General features: G+C 32.9%; 2 protein-coding genes across 2 annotated transcripts in view; one reads left to right on the top strand and one right to left on the bottom strand.

Annotated features, from left to right (window-relative positions):
• Positions 1-13,987, top strand: part of FGF7 (fibroblast growth factor 7) — a 66,070-nt gene extending 52,083 nt beyond the window's left edge. The window contains exons 3-4 of the mRNA XM_033108064.1: positions 10,558-10,661; positions 11,728-13,987. Coding sequence (XP_032963955.1) covers positions 10,558-10,661; positions 11,728-11,922 — 299 coding nt within the window. The 3' untranslated portion in view covers positions 11,923-13,987. The remainder of the gene's footprint in view (positions 1-10,557; positions 10,662-11,727) is intronic.
• Positions 1-21,544, bottom strand: part of FAM227B (family with sequence similarity 227 member B) — a 192,873-nt gene that overhangs the window by 122,814 nt on the left and 48,515 nt on the right. The window lies entirely within an intron of this gene.

Here is a 21,544-nt window from a genome sequence, read left to right as displayed (position 1 = left end):
TTCACCTTTGGGTAATCTTCTCCAGGTCAGTAAAGTACCTGTGTGTAGAGTAGAATGGGGTCTGGCAATAGTAAACACTCAATAAATATTTGTTAAATAATTTTGTATGTTGCAGAAAATATTGTGACAATCATAATGGAGTTGACTTCACTTTTGTGGGGGGGTATAATGATTCTCTACTCCTACAATACTTTATTTGTGAAGCACTATTTGCAAATAGAATGATATTATTTCTCCTATCTCATAAGTTAGAGACTAAATAAAATTGTAAAAGTGAGCTAATTTTTTAAAAGCATAGACTAGAAGGATTCTAATAACCAGATCAGAGTAAGAATGTGTGTTTTGTCATCTTTAATGCTTTAACATTTATATTTTAATTTTAACACATTTTCAATTCTGCACATACCACATAAGGGGATTCTGAAATTTATTTGTTTACAAACCATGCTTTTTCACAATTAAAGAAAAATAAAGGAGCATTCATCATTTGTTAAAAGGGAATAGTTGACATTTCTTTTATATATGAAATAGGATTTATTATAGGCAAACCTTTATAAAATAATCTTGAAAATATACTAATCTGAAATAAGATTTCTTTTTGACAGGCACACCTTTTATTATATCAAAACTCCACAATAATAAAATGAATTAAAATATTCTTTAAAAATATGGTGAAATTGTATTACTGTGGCTTATGGTCTATATCAAGGAAAATAATGAACAATTCTGTCTTAGGTTATCTATTTTTATATTGGTGTAGTTCTTACTGAGAAACTGGCTTTAAGTAAATAACATAACTCACAATGAGTCGGAATCTACACTGGATGAGGCAGGGCTGAAGAAACTACAGATGCTTTGCCTGATGGGGTGCATGACCAATGTCTTCATCTTTTTGAAGGGTTTTTATGTAGAAAAGGTATTGATTAATTCTGCATATCTTCAGAGAAAATATATATACATATTTAGTAACATCTAGGGCTCGAGCTACCTATAAATGTAATGAGCCACTTCAGAATTGGTAACCTACAATAAATTAATGTGTGTGTATAGCAGGCAGACAAAGCAATGGGACAAAACAAGATAGCCAATATAAGGTAAAAGAGAGGCATTGGGTCAGTAAAAAAAAGAAGAAGAAGAATATTTAATAAATAGTGTTGAAAAACTAGCTAGCTACTTGAGGAATAAAATATCAGATTAGAGTTTCATGTCACACCATACCCCAAAATTAATTGCAGATGAATTTAAAAGATATATTTAAAACAAACTATAGAAGCTGAAATAAAATGTATTTCAGACAGTAAGATGAAAAAAAAACCTTTTAAGCATAAAAATATAAATTAGTAAAAAAAATCTACAGATACGGTTATGCAAAATTAATCATTTCTAATAAATCAGGGTAGTGCAGGATTAGAAGAAAAGTGAAGATTAAAAATAGAACAAGGGATGTCAAGAATGCCAAAAGATGTATAGAAGAATGCTATGATTATTGGAAAAAACTCTTGGATTTGGCACATTGATGAACTTGAAGAGAGAAAGCCATAAAGAGATTAGATTAGTTCATTCATTTATTCTTTTCTTTAGATTCCACATATAAGTAAGATCTCAGAGACATAGAGGAAAAACTGAGGGTTGCTAGATGGGGGGTGGTGGTGATAAGGGGGGAGGTGAGGGGATTAGAAAGCACAATCAGTAACCACAAGATTGCCACGGGGATACGAAAGTCAATTTGGGAAATGTAATTAATAATGTTGTAAAGATTTTGTAGGGTATCCGATGGACACTTGTCTCATTAGGGAGACCACCTCAGGGATGATGTAGATGCCTGATCACTGCACTGTACACTTGAAGCTGAATCTGAAGCTGAATAATAATGAATGTCAACTATAATTTTATATATATATATATACACATATATATGTGTATATATATATACATACATATATGTGTATATATATATATATATACATACATACATATATATATATTTACAAGAAGCACAGTACAGCATTAGGAATATAGGCAGTAAAAATGTAACGGCTGTGTGCGATGTCAGAGGGGTAGTAGATGGGGGAGGGAGGTTATCACTGTGTGAGGGATATAAATGATAATTGTCTAACTATTACATTGTTTTGTACACCTGAAACTAATTTAAAAAATGTAAAAAAATAAAAATAAAAAATATTAGGGAACAAAGAGATTAGAAGTTAGAATGAAATAATTAAATTGAGGTTCTTGACTTTTTCTGTCTGACTTATTTTGCTTAGCATAATAATCTCAAGATTCTTCCATGTTGGATGGCACTATTTCATCTTTTCTTATGTCAGCATAGTATTCCATTGCGTATATATACTACCACATTTTCTTTATCCAATCATCTATCGAAAGGACTCTTTGGTTGTTTCCATGTCTTGGCTTGAAACCTATGTAACTTTACTAACAATTGTCACCCCAATAAACTTTAATTTAAAAAAAAAAGAGTTAAATTGAGGAAATGTGTACAGATTTACTCTATATATTAAAGAAATTCGCTGCTAGTGAAGTGGAACTGGGGTAGTCTTTTTAAAAAGTTTTAGAGTTAAGGGCAGGAGCATTTTATTCAATTGGCTGATAAAGCTTAGAGCCTATGAAAACTTCAAGGGCTTACAAACATATTTAAAACCTTAAAATTAAGACATTGGCAGTAAAATTTGAAAAAAATAGGTTAGCAAATATTTAACATATAAAACATCCTATTATGCCAACTTCATCATTTATTATATTTGTTAATAATGTTTTTTTAACATTTGAAAATGATTTGATAATATTTTTTCACTTTGTAAGAATTCCCAAGAATGTAAAATATTTGCAGACAATTTATAGCTCATGATAAATTCAATGAGTTCCTTTAGGCCAAATAATTTCAAAAGAAAGTTTATACGACACTTTGCAGTAATTATAAAATATTGTGTCTAATGAGAAATATGGATGTATTTTAACGTTTGACCCTTGTAGGGTGGTCTCAGGTAATAACAGTAACTAGGGTCTGTAAATATCTTACAAAAAACTTGATTCAGAGAAATATTTGGAAAGTGGATTTCTGTAACTAAAAGGCAAGGAAAGGAAGAACTGAAGAGAGACTAGTCCAAGAGAGACTAGGAGAAGATGGAATCAACAGTCTACTGTTCTTCAAAGGCAATTCTTTTGAATTTACAATAGCAAACACTCACACACACAATAATAACTGGAGCAATTACATGCAGGATATGTAAAAAATATAACACTGAGATACAGGATTTTAGTATGTCAAAAATATAGCACATATGTAGAAAAATTCTTTGCTCTCCTTGTAATTGTGTCAGTGTACAAAACTCATAGCATTATAAATACATATCTTAGCCTTACTCTTTAATTAAAGCCATACTAACATTAAACTAATAACAAAGCTGATCAAACATGAATGTTTACATAGTTTACTATTTACTTACATGATTTAATTAATTAAAATTTGAAAATTGATATTTTTAAATATCATTAAGAAATTCTCCAGACATTTTGGAACAGATTGAACATTTCTGTATGCATGTGCCATGGAGTTTTTATTCATAAGCCCATGTATGTACAGTTATATAAAATAGTGAAAGATATTCACCCCACAAATATAAGAGTACAATACAAAGTACAGTCAAACTGCAACTAAATAGACAAGAAAAGTAGAATTAATTTAGAAAGGTTGTTTGCAAACGTTTTAGTCTTGAGACTCCTTTAAACTCTTAAAAACTATTGAAGACATCAAAGAGCTTTTGTTCATATGGGTTATAAGTAATGCTATTTCCTGTATTAGAAATTTAAACCAGGACATTTTGAAAACATTTATGTATAAACTTATTTAAAAATCACAATAATAACCCATTACAGGTCAACATGAACTTCAACTGATAACATTAGCATAGGAAGAAAACTGGGTTTACACAGTTCCTGTCATTTTCTCTTCTTATCTACTTTGCACATACAATTGATTTTCCTAAAACACAATTTATATCCTGACATTTTTCAAATTTCAAACTTCTAACGGCCCCTCATTGTCTACAAAAAAAGAGTTAAAATTCCTTAAATTTACAATCAGGCCCATAACTCATTTTCTACCTTCTCCTATTATTACTTAGATACTCTCCCTATTCCTGACAGCACCAGTTTCAATCTTCTGAATGTGACTTTGCATCTTTGCCTCCATTGTCTTACGTATACTTTTTTTCTCTTGATTAGCATGATGTTTCCATTCTGTGTTTCCATTTTGTCTATGTCAACCTTATCAATATTTCAAGATCTAATTCAAGCTTTATCTGTTCCTTAAATCCTCCCTTGATCACCTAGGATATGTAACACACCTTTTTTTCTAAATTTCTATTGAAATGCTTTTCCATCCTCTTCTTTTTAGCAATTGGCATATACTGCTGGGTATCATTCATTTTATTTTCCTGTAGCAAGACAAAATTCTAACTGAAGTTTGATATACATTTTATTCATGTCCACATATTTTGATTAAATCACAATTATCACTAAAATATCACTGGACCTTGGTTATTTTTCCATCCCAATGCACCTGAGAGATACCACACATATACAAGTATGTAGTGGTCTGTATGTAGAGTATTTGTATTTTCCTACACTTCCCAAAATGTGTTTACATTATAACCTTACTCATAACTGTCCATATTTCACAAAGAAAAGTCATTAACTTGGTAGGCAGATCTTAATCTATCACTAAAAAGACATTATTAATAGTAATTAACAATAAACCCCAGATGTACTACATATTTGGGACAAGAACAAGTCCTAAACAATGCCAGTATAAATAGCTTCTCACACACTCAGTCATATTTACTATTAATTATAATCTATACTGTACTGTTTTAATTAATAGATTTTGTTTTTTAGAACAGTTTTAGATTTACAGAAAAATTGAGGCGACAGTAGAGTCCCCATGTACCCCCCCCACCGCTCCCCCTCCAGTTCCTCTATTAACCTCTTGCATTAATGTGGTACATTTGATAACTGATGAACCAATAATGAAACATATTATTAACTAAAGCATATAGTTTATGCTAAAGTTTACTCTTTGTCTTGGATAGTTCTAGTATGTGTCTTGACAAGTGCATAATATCGTGTATCCACTATTACAGTATCAGATAGAATACTGCCTTAAAAAAATCCATGCTTCATATTTTCATCCCTTCTCACCTCTCCCCAAGTGCCTAGCAACCACTGCCTCTATAGTTTAACCTTTTCCAGAATATCACACAGTTGGAATCGTACAGTGTGTAGCCTTTAAAACTGACTTCTTTCATTTAGCAATAGGCATTTAAGGCTCCTCCTCTTTTTGTGGCTTGATAGCTCATTTCCTTTTATTGTTGAAAAATATTATAAAGTATAGATTTACCACAGTTTCTTTATCCAGTCATATACTGAAGGCCATTTTGGTTGCTTTTGGTTTTTATTATGAATAAAGCTCTGCTATAAACATTCATGTTCAGGTTTTTGTGTGGATATAACTTTTCAAATCAATTGGGTAAATACATAGGGACAGGATTGCTGGGGAGTAGGGTGAGAGTATGTTTGGTATTCAGTAAGAAACCACCAAACTCTCTCCCAAATTGGCTGCACCGTTTACATTCCCGGCAGCAATGAAGAAGAGTTGTGGTCGCTCTGCATCCTTGTCCACATATGGTGTTGTCAGTTTTTTGGATTTTAGTCATTCTAATAGTTGTGTGGTGGTATCTCGTTCTGTTTTGCAATTCCCTGATGACATATGATGTTGAGCATACGTTCATATGCTTATTTGTCATCTGTGTATCTTTGGCGAGGCATCTGTTCAGATCTTTTGCCCATTTTTTTTAACTGGGTTGCTTGTTTTCTTATTACTGAGTTTTAAGAATTATTTATTTTGGATGTATTTTTGTATACATGTATGTATGTACCTTTATGATATAAAATGAATGAAATCTACAGTCTTAAATGTAATATAAATATATAATAGTTAAAATTTCTCACTCAATAGTTCAGGCTTGACAGAAAATCATAAGTCATTTAACATTAAAAATGTTTTTCCTTGTTGATACCAATTCTTCATTTTAATGTGCTCAAGAAAGTATATTTGGTCAAGGACAAAATTAAGTGTTCTGATTGGCCTAATACCCATTAAACAATTGCCTCCACTTATTTTCAACTTTAAAATAATTTTTAGTTATCATGCTAGTACATCTATACTGATATATGCCCCCTCAAAACTTTTAACTATAAAGCTTAAAAGGTTTAGGGAAAGGAAATATACAAAGAGCTGAAATGGGGGTGGGGGGATTTGTGTGATGAAATATGAAAACAAGTTTTTTAGTTTTTCAATTACAGTTGACATACAATATTACATGAGTTTCAGGTGTACAACATAATGATTAGACGTTTATATAACTTACAAAATAATCGCCCCGATAATAATTTTTTTTTTGCTGTTAACTCATGAAAAGACACAAAGGAATCTTAAATGCATATTACTAAGTGAAAGAGGCCAATATGAAAAGTATACATACTGTATATTCCAACTAGATAACATTCCGGAAAAAGCAAAACTATGGAGATAGTAAAAAGATCAGTGGTTGCTGGGCTTGGGTGGAAGGGAGAGGGGGAAAAAGTCAGAGAATGGGATTTTTAGGGCAGTAAAAGTACTCTGTATGATACCATAATGATGGATACATGTTCAAACCAACAGAATGTACAACACCAAGAGTGAACCATAATGTAAACGATGGACTTTGGGTGATAATAATGTGTTTGTGTAGGTTCATCAATTGTAACGAATGTGTTGGCTAGTGAGGGATGTTACTAATGCAGAGGCACCTGTGGGATGCGAGATGTATATGAAACCCATGTACCTTTCTCTCAAGTTTGCTGTGAACCTAAAACTGCTCTAAAAAATCACTTCTTACTAAAATATATTTTTCAAACAGGAAAATTTAAAATCATAAATGCTGTTGGTAATATGAACAAAGAATTAGCTTTAGGTTTTGAAATACGTTTACAGAACACCTAAAGTTCAGGAAGTAGATGTGGGAGAATTTTTTTAAAAAGTAATAGCAATTTATATCAAGGTTCCTCATTTCTTATTGCAAGTGTGATATTGGTTTAAATAATAAACAAGTAAAAAGGTTTAGATCAATTCATGAATGATTTTAACAGAAATCATTCACAGAAAAATAAAATGCCATGTTGGACATATTCCCTAGTTTGTAAGGGTGACATCCTAAGTAATGAATTGACTCTATTGTTAACGACATTGTTAACAAGGTTAAATGGCCAATGTACTTGACGCATTGTTTCATTTTTCATGTTCTATTGTGGGAGATGATCTCTCTTTCATTTTTTCGAACTCTATCATTATACTACCATGGTCATTCGGTTAATAATTTGATGCACTCACGTTATATGCCTTTCATCTTTGGCAACAGATTTACTCTGTTACTTATACACATAAACTTCTCTTAAACATAAATCCAGATCCATAAAAAAGACAAACTTTTATATTTGTCTTATATAAAGCAAAGATATACTGTAGACAAAAAAGACCATGTACAACTTATTTTGGTAGCTAATTTAATATTGGCACACTATATGTTTTTATATTATATTTTCTGAGCAACTGCCTAGATTGTGGTGTGGAGGGCAGGATAAAAGCTTACATAGTTAATTCTTCGGCACAGATCTTTGTGGATGGGTAAGAACATCACTTTCCCACTCTGCACTTGAACAAGAGTGGTAACTTTAGTTTCTTCATTCTTGGGTTTTCTTTAACAAAAGAGGACACAGCGCCAAGGGGGAAACCAGACTAAATGTCAGGGTTGATAAGGTCTCGATTCTGCCAACACTACTTAATACTCTCCTCGACAGTCTACTTTTAGATCTGTTGATTTCCTAAAGTTATTTTATAAATATAACAATTAAGAGCATTCCTGAATCAGGAACCTTTCCATTTTCAAGTCTATCCTAATCCCAGTTAAAGGTAGAATCCCAGTAAAAGACTGGGTATCTTTTCATTTGCTTATTTGCCATATGTATATCTACTTTGGTGAGGCATCTGTTCAGATATTTTGCCCGCTTTTGAACTGGGTTGTTAAATATATAAAGATTTTTTTGATATCATTACTCCCACTATGTGGAGGAATAAGATTAACAATGTTCATTACCTATTAAGTGTCAGAGTGCAACAAAAATAAGATGGTCAACAGACAGGCAGGGGATAGAGAAAAAGGGTTTGGAGGTGGAACAATATGAACATATTATCATGACTGGATCTGAAAGAAAAAGTGTCCATGCTTTAATTAACAATACCTGTGTTAACAGTTATATTTTGTGGCTAGTTGGTCTACAAAAGAAAAGTCAGCAAACATTTACAGATTTCATTCCCTAATAACAACTGAGCATGAAAGATATCCTAAGCCATAGATCAGTATTCTCCTTTCCATCAAAGAGAAAATATGTTGAATGAAGGGAGGAAAAGCAGAAGTAAATGGACTTGAAGGAAGGAAAAACTGACTTCATAGAATTTTACAGTGGTGAAATCTTTAGAAAGCAACTACTCCATATGTCCTTAAATAGTTATATTTACTCAGTTTGGGAGGTATTACAACTATATTAAATCAGTAAATTTCTTCAGCGTTCTTCATTGTGTTAGTACAAATTTAACCTAATTGGATTCTGTGACATAGTCAATTATTTCCTATTGACATTCCTTTAATGAACTTGAAGAGGAGTTAGTTACCAATGCAGTGTTCCAAGAGGACACCGTTTGTCTCAGAATTGACCCTCGCGTAGAACTAGCTCTCAGTGAAGATTTGTGAACGTTGCATGAATGCATGAGTATCATATTCTTTATGTTTGTAAGAAATTGCTAAAATTTCCCTTAGTGTCCTTTTCAGGGCTGTGTTTTCCAAACAGTTTTCTTCTCTTTCAATTAAGGTATATCAACAGATGTGTTTGCTGTTTATAGTAGACATTAACTCTAGAAGTTAAAGAGTTCAGAAACTAGAGGTATTTTTTTATTTTGTATCCTAAAATTACAGTACAGTTCTATGCATTCTGACAAGGCTTCATAAATACTTTAAAAGATTTATATCCATTCCTTTGCATTTTTTGTAGACCCCAGCTTATAGATAAGCGTCTGTAGAACTCAAAGACATGAGCTCAGTCTAGTGCTAAGCATAGTATACTGGAAAATGGCTTCTATATGTGCAATACATATGTGAGACAGATGACAAATATGAGCTAGGCTACATTAATCCTGATGAAGTGGGTAACAATTTTATTCTCCAAATAGGAAAACAGAAGGAAAAGGAATAAATAAGAGTAAGTTAAGGTATAGAATAAAAACATCAGATTTTCCTTTAAATAAATGAATATTTTAGGAAACAGCTTTTGGAGTCTTGATTTATGCAGATATTATAATTTTCTCTTGGAATTTTCTTTGCATTGTGCTAGACACAGGAAAGAGAATATCTCATGGCTGCACCTTCATGTTGAAAGTATAGTTAACAGCAACTACATAAAAAGGTTCACTGAACTTTTCATTCCCAGATTGTCTTAAAAATTTTCTTGAGATTTTACCGTATTTAGAATGGGTCATTAAAATACAACATTTAAGGAAAAGATATGTAATAAAAGAAAATAATAGGTTAACATTCTTGTGGTAACTACATGTTTTGTAAAAACAATTTCAACAAAGGTTAAAAAATTAATTTGAAAGGTATGAAGTTATAAAATCACATAGGAATAGGATTTATAATTTGATTTTAAATTATCTTTTCATGCATCAGAAAACTATCAGTTTAAAATAGTCAACCTTTTTTTTAAGGCTGGGTTCTATTTACCTTCATTTACAATTGCTTTAATTGGATTTTTATTTAATTTTGGTATATTGAAGAAATATTCTATTAGCAATAATTTTAAGATAAAGTTGAAGTAGAACAGTAAAGATGTTAGTGTATTATATACTTTAATAGTATTATATCATGACTAGGAGCTAGACCATCTGGGTTCAAATTTCACTTCTGCCTCTTACCAGCTGACAGAATTTAGGCAAATTATTAAATTTGTCTATGCCTGAGCTTCTTGATCTGTAAATTGGAGATAACAGGGACACTTGCCTCCTAGTCTTGGTGATAAGGAGATGTGTTCATATATAAGAGAGCATAATAACCTTAGTTATTATTATCATTATTATTTTATCATTATTGTAAATTAGAAATGTAATTTAGAGGATAAAAAGCTGAATTCAAATATGTAACTCTTTCTTTGAATCCAGATATCTTTTTCTACAAAATAAACAACCAATAATTCGCACTTCCTATATTTAATAAGGACTAGTAATCTGGTGTGTGTGTTTATGTCTTATGGGTAGGGGGTCTCAGGCTAAGTAAATAACCACACTAATAATTTTAACTTCCAGTTGGAACAGAAATAAAAACAAACAGTCATTCTTGCATAATCGGCAAAACTGAATGAATAATCGACTTATCTTTCTGTGATTCCTTGCAGATATAATGGAAATCAGGACAGTGGAGGTTGGAATTGTGGCAATCAAAGGGGTGGAAAGTGAATATTTTCTTGCAATGAACAAGGAAGGAAAACTCTATGCAAAGGTATTGATAATTGGTAGCTTAGCCTTAATTTTTCAAACTTATTTTTGTCAAAAACATCTTGCCTTTCTGAAAAGCAATGATGGAATTAATTTCTCTGCAACTATATAATTTAATGATTTCATTACAAAATTTTATATTTAAGCATTAACAAAAAAATGTTTTCTGTGTGACCTTGGACAAATTGCTTAAGTTCTCTGGACTTTGGTTTCTTCATTTGTAAAATAAGTTGGATTAACTAAGCTCCAAGGATCCTTCCAGCTCTAATAGTCCATGTGCATTTTAGATATTTAAAACCTAAATTTCCATCTATCAGTATTAAAGCTCTTTTTGTTAAAGTTCACCCAATTTGCACATTGCTGACATGAAAATTCTTGGGGGAAAAATCCAGAAGTTTGTTTACCAACATTAATCTCAAAATCATGGGCTTTGAAATGTAAGCATTCCTATTTTCTACTTTATTACAATGTGAAATATGTAACAGTTCACTCACTGTAATAAAGTATAATTGACTTTCCTTTGTAGTCCCACAGCCCAGCGCAACACCTGGCACAAGCTAATTACATAGGTTTAACTGAATGAATAAGTGAATGAATAGTTGGATGGATAAACAAATCAATTAACTTTTTATTTTCTATAACTATTGCAGGCAGTATAGTAGTGGTAAATGAAGAAAGGTTGTGAAATCTGTCTTTCAGCTGATGGAGGCAGAGACTCTGCTAATTATACCAAAATCTCAGTAGTTAGGAAATGAGTAACTTGGGCACAGTAACATGAGAGCTGCTGATTAGGGGAAAATAGCTCCTAATATTGAAGAACAGTAGCAATGGACTGCCAAAAGCTACATGTTTGAAACTATGTTGCATAACTAAATGTGTATCATTTTATCATTTTTAAAATTTAAGCTCTTTTTTTGCAAATATGCTAACTTATCTCTAATAAACTGTATTACACCCACTCAGAAAATGTCATATATATATGTTTTAATTCTACCAAATATTACTGCTTAATCTGTTTAATTGAGCCCCTCTAAAAATCATTTGGATAATGTTGTTTGTTGTTTTAACAGAAAGAATGCAATGAAGATTGCAACTTCAAAGAATTAATTCTGGAAAATCATTACAACACATATGCATCAGCTAAATGGACACACAGTGGAGGAGAAATGTTTGTAGCCTTAAATCAAAAGGGTGTTCCTGTAAAAGGGAAAAAAACGAAGAAAGAACAAAAAACAGCTCACTTTCTTCCTATGGCAATAACCTAATCATATATGGTATATAAGAAACCAGTTCCAGCAGGGAGATTTCTTTAAGTGGACTGTTTTCTTTCTTTTTCTTCTTTTCTTTCTTTTTTTTTTTTTTTTAAAGTAACCAAGAAAGGCTGGAAAACTACTGAAAACTGATCAAGCTGGACTTGCGCATTTATGTTTATTTTAAGAGACTGCATTAAAGAAATTTGAAAAATATACACAAAAATCAGATTTAGTAACTAAAAGTTGTAAAAAGTTGTAAAACTGGTTGTACAATCATGATGTTAGTAATAGTAATGTTTTTTCTTAAATTAATTTACCCTTAAGAGTATGTTAGATTTGATAATCTGATAATGATTATTTAAATATCCCTATCTGCTTATTAAAATGGCTGCTATAATAATAAAAATGCAGATGATGTTATATAAGATATGTCAGACCTAAAGGCTGCTGGAATGATTTGTCAGATAATCAAGCCAATGCTAACTATGGAAGATGAGCAGTATTTGAAATGCTTTCTGGTGAAACATTATAATTCTTTTAAACTCTAATCAGAAAAAAAGGAATATTCTCCAAAATTCTATTCTGGAATTGAATCAAAATGTAGTTTTACAAAAGTATAGGATTAGAATATGTTTGTACCTATAAACAAGAACAAAATTCCTAATGCTGCTCAAATTGAAAGGGTTTTGCTACAAAGAAGTGTTCAAAAATCTTGTATGTAAAATAGCAATAATGGTGATAATACTGTACTTCATCTCACTTGCCACAAAATAACATTTTATAATCCCTAAAAGTTAAAATTCGAAATACTTTAAGTAACTTCAAGTAACATAATCTATCTTTTGTATAATTCATATTCAGAAATATGGCTTTTAATAATGTTTCTCCCACAAATAATCATGCTTTTTTTCCTGTGGTTACAGCATTAAACTCTATTTTAAGGTGTATTTGAACTTTATTGTTTTGTTATTAAAGTTTATGTTATTTATAAAAACAAAACAAAACAAAACCACCTTAGTAAGCTGTATCTGTTTCATATGCTTTTAATTCTGAAGCAATAACAAAACGGTCTGGCTCCACTGCAAGCTGCCCCTCCCATGCTGAGCAACAGCAGGTCTAGTGCACAGCACTTGGGCCAGCAAAGCCGGGATGACAGACAGAAAGGACAGCCTGCAGCAGTTCTTACAATAGATGTCTCATAGGGCACAGTACAAAAATGTGAACTATGTTTTGCCACATACTCTTGTCAATTAAACGGACTCATATAAGCAAAGTCACTGCTGACAGAAGAACTTACAGGATTTTAAAGTTAGACTGTATTTGAGTTCATGAGTAGAAAACTACCATCTTTTAAAAACATGCATATTTAAAGCTAGTAGCTTTTCTAATGTCTAGAAATCTCTGCCATTCAAAATAAGGCAGAATTAAAAGTTGTTTCCCTGTTAGATGGAAGAGCACAATGCCCAAAATAGGGTACCGAGGCCCCGAATATCTCATGAAGGCTTGAGGTTAGGCTAAGATAATAGGCTTATCAGGAAAAATAAATTTCCCCTCATAACTCTTTCACTGGCAGATTTGGTAGCACTTTATATATTCATTAAAAAAAGGTCAACGTTTATCTAAATTACTGGTATGTTCACCATGGTGGCTTTAATTTTAAATTATTTGTCACTCAAGTCCCTTTTATTTTACATAAATATTACCTGGTAATACTTTTATAGGTGAGAGTTACATGAAAAGTCTAAGTCAACAGAAACAACAGATTCTTTGGATTTTCTTGTGGCTCAACTACATGATGAAGGTGCAGGAGGCTAGAAAGAACTGCCCTTTGTCAGATACACTCTGGGGAGATGCCACAAATGATATTCTTAACTATTATCTGATTGAAGGGCCTTGCCAGCCTTAGTTCCTAGAGCAGGCTTCGGTGAGTGGAGTTTTGTGAACATGTGAGGGCAGAGGAGGACTATGCTTTTCATATTTGTTTCCTTAGAATGCAGCAGAATGTCTATAATTAATTTTATATTGATTGATTCAGTGTTTGAATATCAAAGTAAATTAATAATGAAGTCTCATTAATTTTACTTCATTTTAAAAAGTTAGGGTGAAATGTGTTACATGGAAATTTAAGCAGAACCAATGTGTGTGTGTGTGTCTGTGTGTGTGTGTGTGTGTGTGTGTGTGTGTGTGTGTGTGTGTGTGTGATGAAAGCTATATTAGGACCAAATACTCTATTACTCTTTGTCCATGGAGTTGTAGCTACGTATGATCAAATTACACAGCAATGCTGAATTAAGCAAACCAATATCTAGCAGTAATTCCAATCTGGTAATGTTTCTGGAAACACTTTTAATTCTTTACCCCCCCACACACCTTTTTACATTTATCATGCAAATTTTAGAAAATGAAATCTGTAGGAGTTGCATACACTTAGAATTCTAGAATCTTAAAATTGCAAGGGGACTTAGTCCCTCTTATTCATTTGCAGACCAGGAAATTACGATTGTGACACATCCAAAGTCGTGTAGTTGGATAGGTACAGAGCTGTCACAAGAATCTAGGTCACTTAGCATGTGCTTCCTACTCTTAGATTAAAATTATTAGCTAGTGGTCTCCTTTTTAAAAAAAAGTCTATTGAGATATGATCTTTAAATTTGCATGCAAACATGACTTATGTTTTGGCAATTCACTTCATATTCAATGATTAGTCTATGCTGTGATGATCTGACTCAAAAGGATGAAAGAAATAATGCAATTTTCAATTCTAATTCCTACTCAATTCTTACATGTACCTCTGTATTTACAAATGGAGAGTTTATACAAAATATCCATATAAACAGAGTAACCTTTTCTAAAATGTTCTTTGAAAGAGAATATTGGTAAAATACATAGTTTTCCAATAATTAGAAAGGAAAAAATTAAATAAAAGAATATAAAATGTTTTTAAAAGAAGTAATAAAGAAGATAATTCCAAAGCAAGTAGAGAACTGAAACATTTTTACATAAATATAATATAAATTATCAACCTTTAAGTTGGCTATAAATTCAACTTAATGACAGAAGAGAAGGGATGCTGGAAATAAATTCTCAGTTTCCATCTCTTGGAGTTTGCACTTCTGATTCTTTAGAGTGAGAAAGAACACAGCAGTGGACTCTGGGAACATGTAGCAGAAACAACTCTATAACCCAATATACCCTACAGCAGTGCCTCTCATAATTTTCTACTGAAATACCAACAATAGCAGAGGTAGAGAATGAGAGTCTAAGGTCATCCACCAAAGACAGATTTTTTTTTTCTAAAAAAAAAAAATCTTTCTCTTAATACTCATATAATTTTTACATTTTATTCTACAATACATTCATGTTTGCCTGAATATGAAATTCGCACCACTGAGGAAAAGTCATGCATCAGAAAGATATACAAGGTTTGTCTCGAGGCTTCATTTACACCACTACCCTAGAGCCACATCCTTGGGCATGAATAAGACACAAGAGATCTTGTACCTCTCACAGTCGAACTTTACACACAGATGACACATGGCTAAAGAAAACCAAAACTTTATCTAAACTTTACTATAAACAGGAATGATATTAAAAATACTTAACGACCAGTATGAGTGGTTACTGGTCAATCAGAATATACCACTGATCTATCAGGACAGATGCAGGCCGCTGTGACTAATTAGTGGATACCAGGTGATTATCAGCCTTCACCATTTCTATGATCACCACAAAACAGAGTTTTTAGAGAATATCTATTAATTTGTCTCTGTGGCTTGAGTTCTTAATGCATACCTTAATATGAAACAGTTCATTAAAACTTCATGTCTAAGTGTTTTGGCATTGTTGTCAGGCTACTCTTTATTCTTCTTCTATATTTACTCCGTGAAGCTGCTGCTTTCAATGAAGGTGAGGTCCCTTCAGGCCTACATGGGCTCCCACTTATCCCCTAACTTTGAATGGTTTGTCAAGAAAATTTATTTTCTCTTGAGTTGAGGAGACTTGACAGGAAGCCAGAAATAATAGAGTTCTAATCTCTTCCTAACAATCCCTGTTTTTACTCTCACCCGAGAAGAAGCCACTTGTATTTTCCTTTTTACTTCCTGATTATTATGTGGTTCCTGATTATTATTTGGTTCCAAATCCTCATCATTAAATTTACGAGAGCTCATACAAATTTATTTTCTTTCATAGCATCAGAACTTATATTCTAATAATTAGAATGTGAGCTGAATAACAACATTTAGCTTGAGGATGGCAGGCCTTTCTCCTGACCAATTCAACCATGTATTAGTTATCTGTTGCTGTGTAATACATTATCTGAAAACTTAGTGGCTTAAAACAGAAAATATTTATTATCTCATAGTTTATGTGGTCAGGAACCTGGGCATGGTTTAGCTAGGTGTCTCTAGTTAGAACCTCTCATAAGACTAAAGGCATTTGTTATCTCAATGCTCAACTCGGAGAGGGATCCGCTAGGTCATCACCAGTTGTTTACTGGGAACATCACTTCCTCATCACATGGTCCTCTTCACAGAATGACTTACAACATGGCAGTTTGTTTTCCACGGAGCAAGGAATCAGAGAATGAGAGAGCATGCCCAAAAGGGAGGCCAGAGTATTTTTATAACCTAATCTTGAAAGTGATGTTCCATCACTTCTGCCTATTCTCAAGTGGAGAGAAATACACAAAGGTATAAAAACCAGAAAACAGGGACACTGGAGGCCATCTTAAAGGCTGCCTAATATAAATCATAAATTGGATGGTTTAAGGCCACTGCCACAAGACAGGATTCTTTAGTGCCTTATAAGAGTAACTCATGGTTTTCAGTGGTGAGCCAGTCAGCAGATAAAGTAGGTATATTCTCTGTAACAACATTCTTGATCCTTCCTTGAGGGATACTGTATGGTCCATTCCCACACAGAATTGAGAATTGGTTTGACCCACAATTCTGGACCGTCTATTAGCTTGAGTTGTGCCTTGTTAGATGTCCCAATGTAGCTGGAAAACTAAGTCTATTACTTTGCCTCCACAAAAAGGAAATGACCCTGCCTTTAGACCTAACCAGAAGATAATCTGTCCTTCCACTGCCCTAACTCAAGAGAATAAAATCATAGATTCCAGTTGAAATTCCTCACGCTGTAGAGAGTTTTGTCCTAGGTGGTGTAAGCAATCAGTCACAAGTTGCCCAAGACCATCTTAGGATAAGAAGACCTAAAAGGACTTGGAAAATTGATTTTATTGCTAGGTCCACACTGGACTTACCTGGGAATTATTTTAAAAATAATGAGCCTATTGCTGTGCAGAAGCTTTTCAGTTTGATACACTCCCATTCATTCATTTTAGCTTTACTTCCTTTGTCTTTGGAGTGAAATTCATAAAATGCTCTTTGAACCCAAGGTTCGTAAGTTTAGTACCTATGTTTTCTTCTATGCAATTTATTGTTTCAGGTCTTATGTTTAGGTCTTTGATCCATTTTTAGTAAATTTTGGTACGTGGTGACAGACAGCAGTCTAGTTTCATTATTTTGCACATGGCTTTCCAATTTTCCCAGCGCCATTTATTAAAGAGGCTTTATTTTCTCCATGGCATGTTTTTGGCTCCTTTGTCAAAAATTATCTGCCCATATATAAATGGGTTTATTATACGTTTTCAATTCTATTCCATTGGTCTACGTGTCTGTTTAAAAAATAATAATAATAAAGTGAGGCCTAGGCCCCACCTTAGGCCAACTGCATGAGTACATCTGGGATGGAGCCCAGGCAATGGTATTTTTAAAGCTCCCCAGGGAATTCTCATGTGCCTATGCGTTTGAAAGCGAATTAGCTAAATGGGGTGGGTGGAGGGTTCTGTTTAGGAACTATTCCTGGTTCTTCATCTTTGTTTCTTCCTTAAACACTCTGAAAGGGCTGTTTACAGGGCTTAAACACTCTGAAGGGTTGCTTCCCACCTAATTCCATGCTTTTTAGTAATATTCTAAAGTCTGCAGTGCCTTTTTGAATTCCTGGTTTTCCTAGATGACTCCACGGTTTTGCTATTCACAATTATGGCTAAAAGGAAATGCAAACACTAGAAAAAGCTACAGTTGTTTTTGCATTGGAACAATTATGGAGTATAAAGTGCACAGAGGGCATCCCGACACACACACACACACACACACACACACACACACACACACACACCATAGTCCGTTCTCAAACAAAGCAGCCAGAGTGCTTCTGTTAAATTATATTTCAAACAATGCAATTCTTCTGTTCAAAACTGCAACTGTTTTCCATATTACTCAGATAGAAGCTGAAGTTCTTAGAGTAGCTTATGGAGTGGCAACGGACTAAGTTATGTATGAAAAGACAACAGGAAAAAAGTAATAAAAATGTAGAATTATGCACTTAGATTTCTTGGCAGATATTGAATTCTCAGTCCATTTTAAACTCAAACTGGACATTGCAGACAGCATTTAACAGGCAGGATAATAATTAGAATCACATGCAGAGGAAAAGCCATAGCCCCATGTCAGAAATTGACAACGGAATGTATGTTATTTTTGAAATAAACAAATTATTTAAGGCATATATATATCAATTTAATGATTTGTTAAAATTTTAATAAAAATTTTCTATTAATTAACTAATTAATGAATTTGACTAGGCTGGATGAGAGAGCTTCTACTTTATTCTTCTTTATTAAACTGATCTCCTATGATTGGTTATTTTGGTTGTTTCAAATTTTTCACTAACATAACTATCAACTTTTTTGTACATGCTTCTTTATATTTTGATTATTTTCTTAATATGGTTATAGGAAATGAAATTATTAGACCAAAAAATTCCTTTAAAATGCAAATTGAAAAATTGATTTTCAGATAGCTTTTCCAAATATATATTCCAGTCAACAGTACATGCAAGTAGATAAATATTCTAATATTTATGCTCAAAATCTAGTCAGCTTTAATTTTTGTCTCTGGTTCCCTTTGACTATCTGGTATCACTAAAACCCAGCTAGCTTTTTCTTTCTCAATATCTCAGATGCAACTTTCTTGGTCCTTCTACAACCTCATTACATCATGTCTACAGGTAATGTCAGCAGTTGTTAGCAAATGTTATCTCATGTTAGCAATTGTTCCTTAACAATTCTTCTGTCTCAAGTTCCTCCTCATCTCTGATGCTACCTAATTCCTTAATCTTCCTAATACACGACTTTGACTATGTCAGTCGCCAGTTGAAAAACCCATGTCGGCTCCTTACAGCCTACTAGATATAGTTTAAATTCCTTAAAATAGCATCCAGAGCTGTCAAATAATTGGCTCTACCTTACCTGCCCAGTCTTCTCACTGCTTAACACAAACCTTCAAGTTTCCTTAGTCCATTATGTTTATCCCATCATCTGTCTCTCCTCACTTGCCTGTAAGTTTTACAAGGAAAAGGATCTTTCTGTTTTGTTCACTTACATATCCCAAGCACCTTTAACAGTGTCTGGCACAGAGTAAGCATTCAGTAAATATTCACTGAATGAATGGATAAACCAATTTCTGTTCCGTAACAGAATAACGAGCACACCTCATGGCAAAGCATTATTCCAATTTTAAGCAAGATACAAATGTAGTTGCAAATGTTTTATCAAACCAGTGGCTAAATCTCTCAGAAGTATTCTCGTTCTTGTTATTCACTTCTTAGCATGACATTTTCATGTCACTCCATAGAGTAGTTAATGCATTTCATAATGCAATAAGAACCATTGCTCTTCTATGCTGTCTAGCACCTCTAACCACTACTACCAATCAAAGACCAATCAACATATCTGGGCAGGCACTTGCAGTCACCCAATGGCAGACCATGGAAAATTATCTTGGAAACTAAGTTAGCAACTAGAAAGTTGCTTCGTGAGCATGGCATCAAAGCAAAGGGAGGTGAAATGGTTTTAAAAAATATATTCTCCAAATTTTGATGAATTCTAACTCACAATGATCAAAATAGTTTTGTAAAAACTGTCAGTTTCTGGCTCTTTGAGCTACCTCTGTTCTATGCCACATGTTGCTTTACCCACTCCTGTTCACATAGTCTTTCTCCACATAGTATAAAATACAACCAATAACAATACAATAATACAACTTATTAAATTACTACCACATTGGGAGTTTATATCTCTGGCCATCATATTAGTGTTTGTGGGTTTCCTCATTCCTTAACAAATTTATTGGTTTTCTTTCAATAATGTATAATGAAAAGCACAATGTTGAGATATTACTGGCTTGATTTTCAGAGAGCTACATTATTTCCAAGTCTTAAGGGTTTTTACTTGTCTCTAAGCATTGCTGACAGTGAAGAGGTAGCAAAATGACAGAGGTGCAAAATTAAGGTTTAATTAGCTAATCCATCTGGCTATTACTTTAAGAATTTCTGGAACATGTCATTAGCTAAATATCAAGTAGTACTTGTGTATGAGTAACTACTACATTTCTTTTTTATTTCTTATCTCCCCACAGCACCACTTGCAGTAATGTGCACATAGGTACTTAAAAGCTACATGTTAACTGAATATAAGGATTTTTTAAATTGCTTCTGGTTGAAACTATACTTTATAAAAAAATCATGAAGCATGTTAATGTTTTAACTTTAAAGTCCAGATAAAGAGGAAAATTGGGTTTAGAAATTAGGGGAGAACAGTTTTAAAAACTGATCTGAGTTTGAAAGGGTATATGGTATTGTACCATAATAAGAGTAATGAACATTAAAACTTTAGTCTTGCAAATAATCCAACAATACATGGTTAAGGGGAGCTGGCTTGTAAATACTGAGTCATTCCAGATACTGAAATTCTATATCTGCTTACATTCCAGTCCTAAAAAGGGAGATATGCCATTTTGTTTGGAAGGCAAATTTTAACTATCTGCTGTCTGTTTACTTCATTAAATACAAAAATAGAAAGTTCTCTTAGTTTAAAATTCTGGAGAGAAGTTAACCCCACATGACAATCAGTATCTCCAATGTCAAGAAGAAAAAATTATGTTTTAAATATGTTTGGATTAGAAGAAGCAATTCTGAGATAGCAGTATACATGGAACACAGGTTATTTTATTCATTGAAAGTTATATAGGTATATGCACACACACACACACACACACACACAGACACACACACATATATACTTTTTTTTTTTTTCATATTTTATCTAGTTCTGCCCTTGACCTTCCTGCCTCAGCATTGAGAGAGAGAGAGATGTTGAGGCAGGAAGGTCAAGGGCACAATTGGGTAAAATATGAAAAAAATATATATTCATATATATATATACGTGTGTGTGTGTGTGTGTGTGTGTATATATATACACATTTATATATATATACATAAAAATATATATACACATATGTGTATATACAGAGAGAGAGAGAGAGAGAGAGAGAGAGAGAGAACAAGAGGGGGAAGACCTCTAAAATAATAAATCTAAGCCACCAGTCTCTATTGCTAATTCCACCTCAATAGTCAACAACCACTTTGGAAGATTATTCAGCACTTATGAATAAAAGTTATAGAATAACAAAATGTTAGGAAAGGGGAATGTAGAAATAGTCTATTCTAATCATCTCAATTTTTTTTAAGGTGGAAAATTAAGGTTCCCAGGGGTTATATGACATGCTAAGGA

This window comes from Rhinolophus ferrumequinum, chromosome 6, assembly GCF_004115265.2.
Source record: "Rhinolophus ferrumequinum isolate MPI-CBG mRhiFer1 chromosome 6, mRhiFer1_v1.p, whole genome shotgun sequence".
Taxonomy (NCBI): domain Eukaryota; kingdom Metazoa; phylum Chordata; class Mammalia; order Chiroptera; family Rhinolophidae; genus Rhinolophus; species Rhinolophus ferrumequinum.
This window is presented reverse-complemented; position numbering and strand designations above follow the sequence as displayed.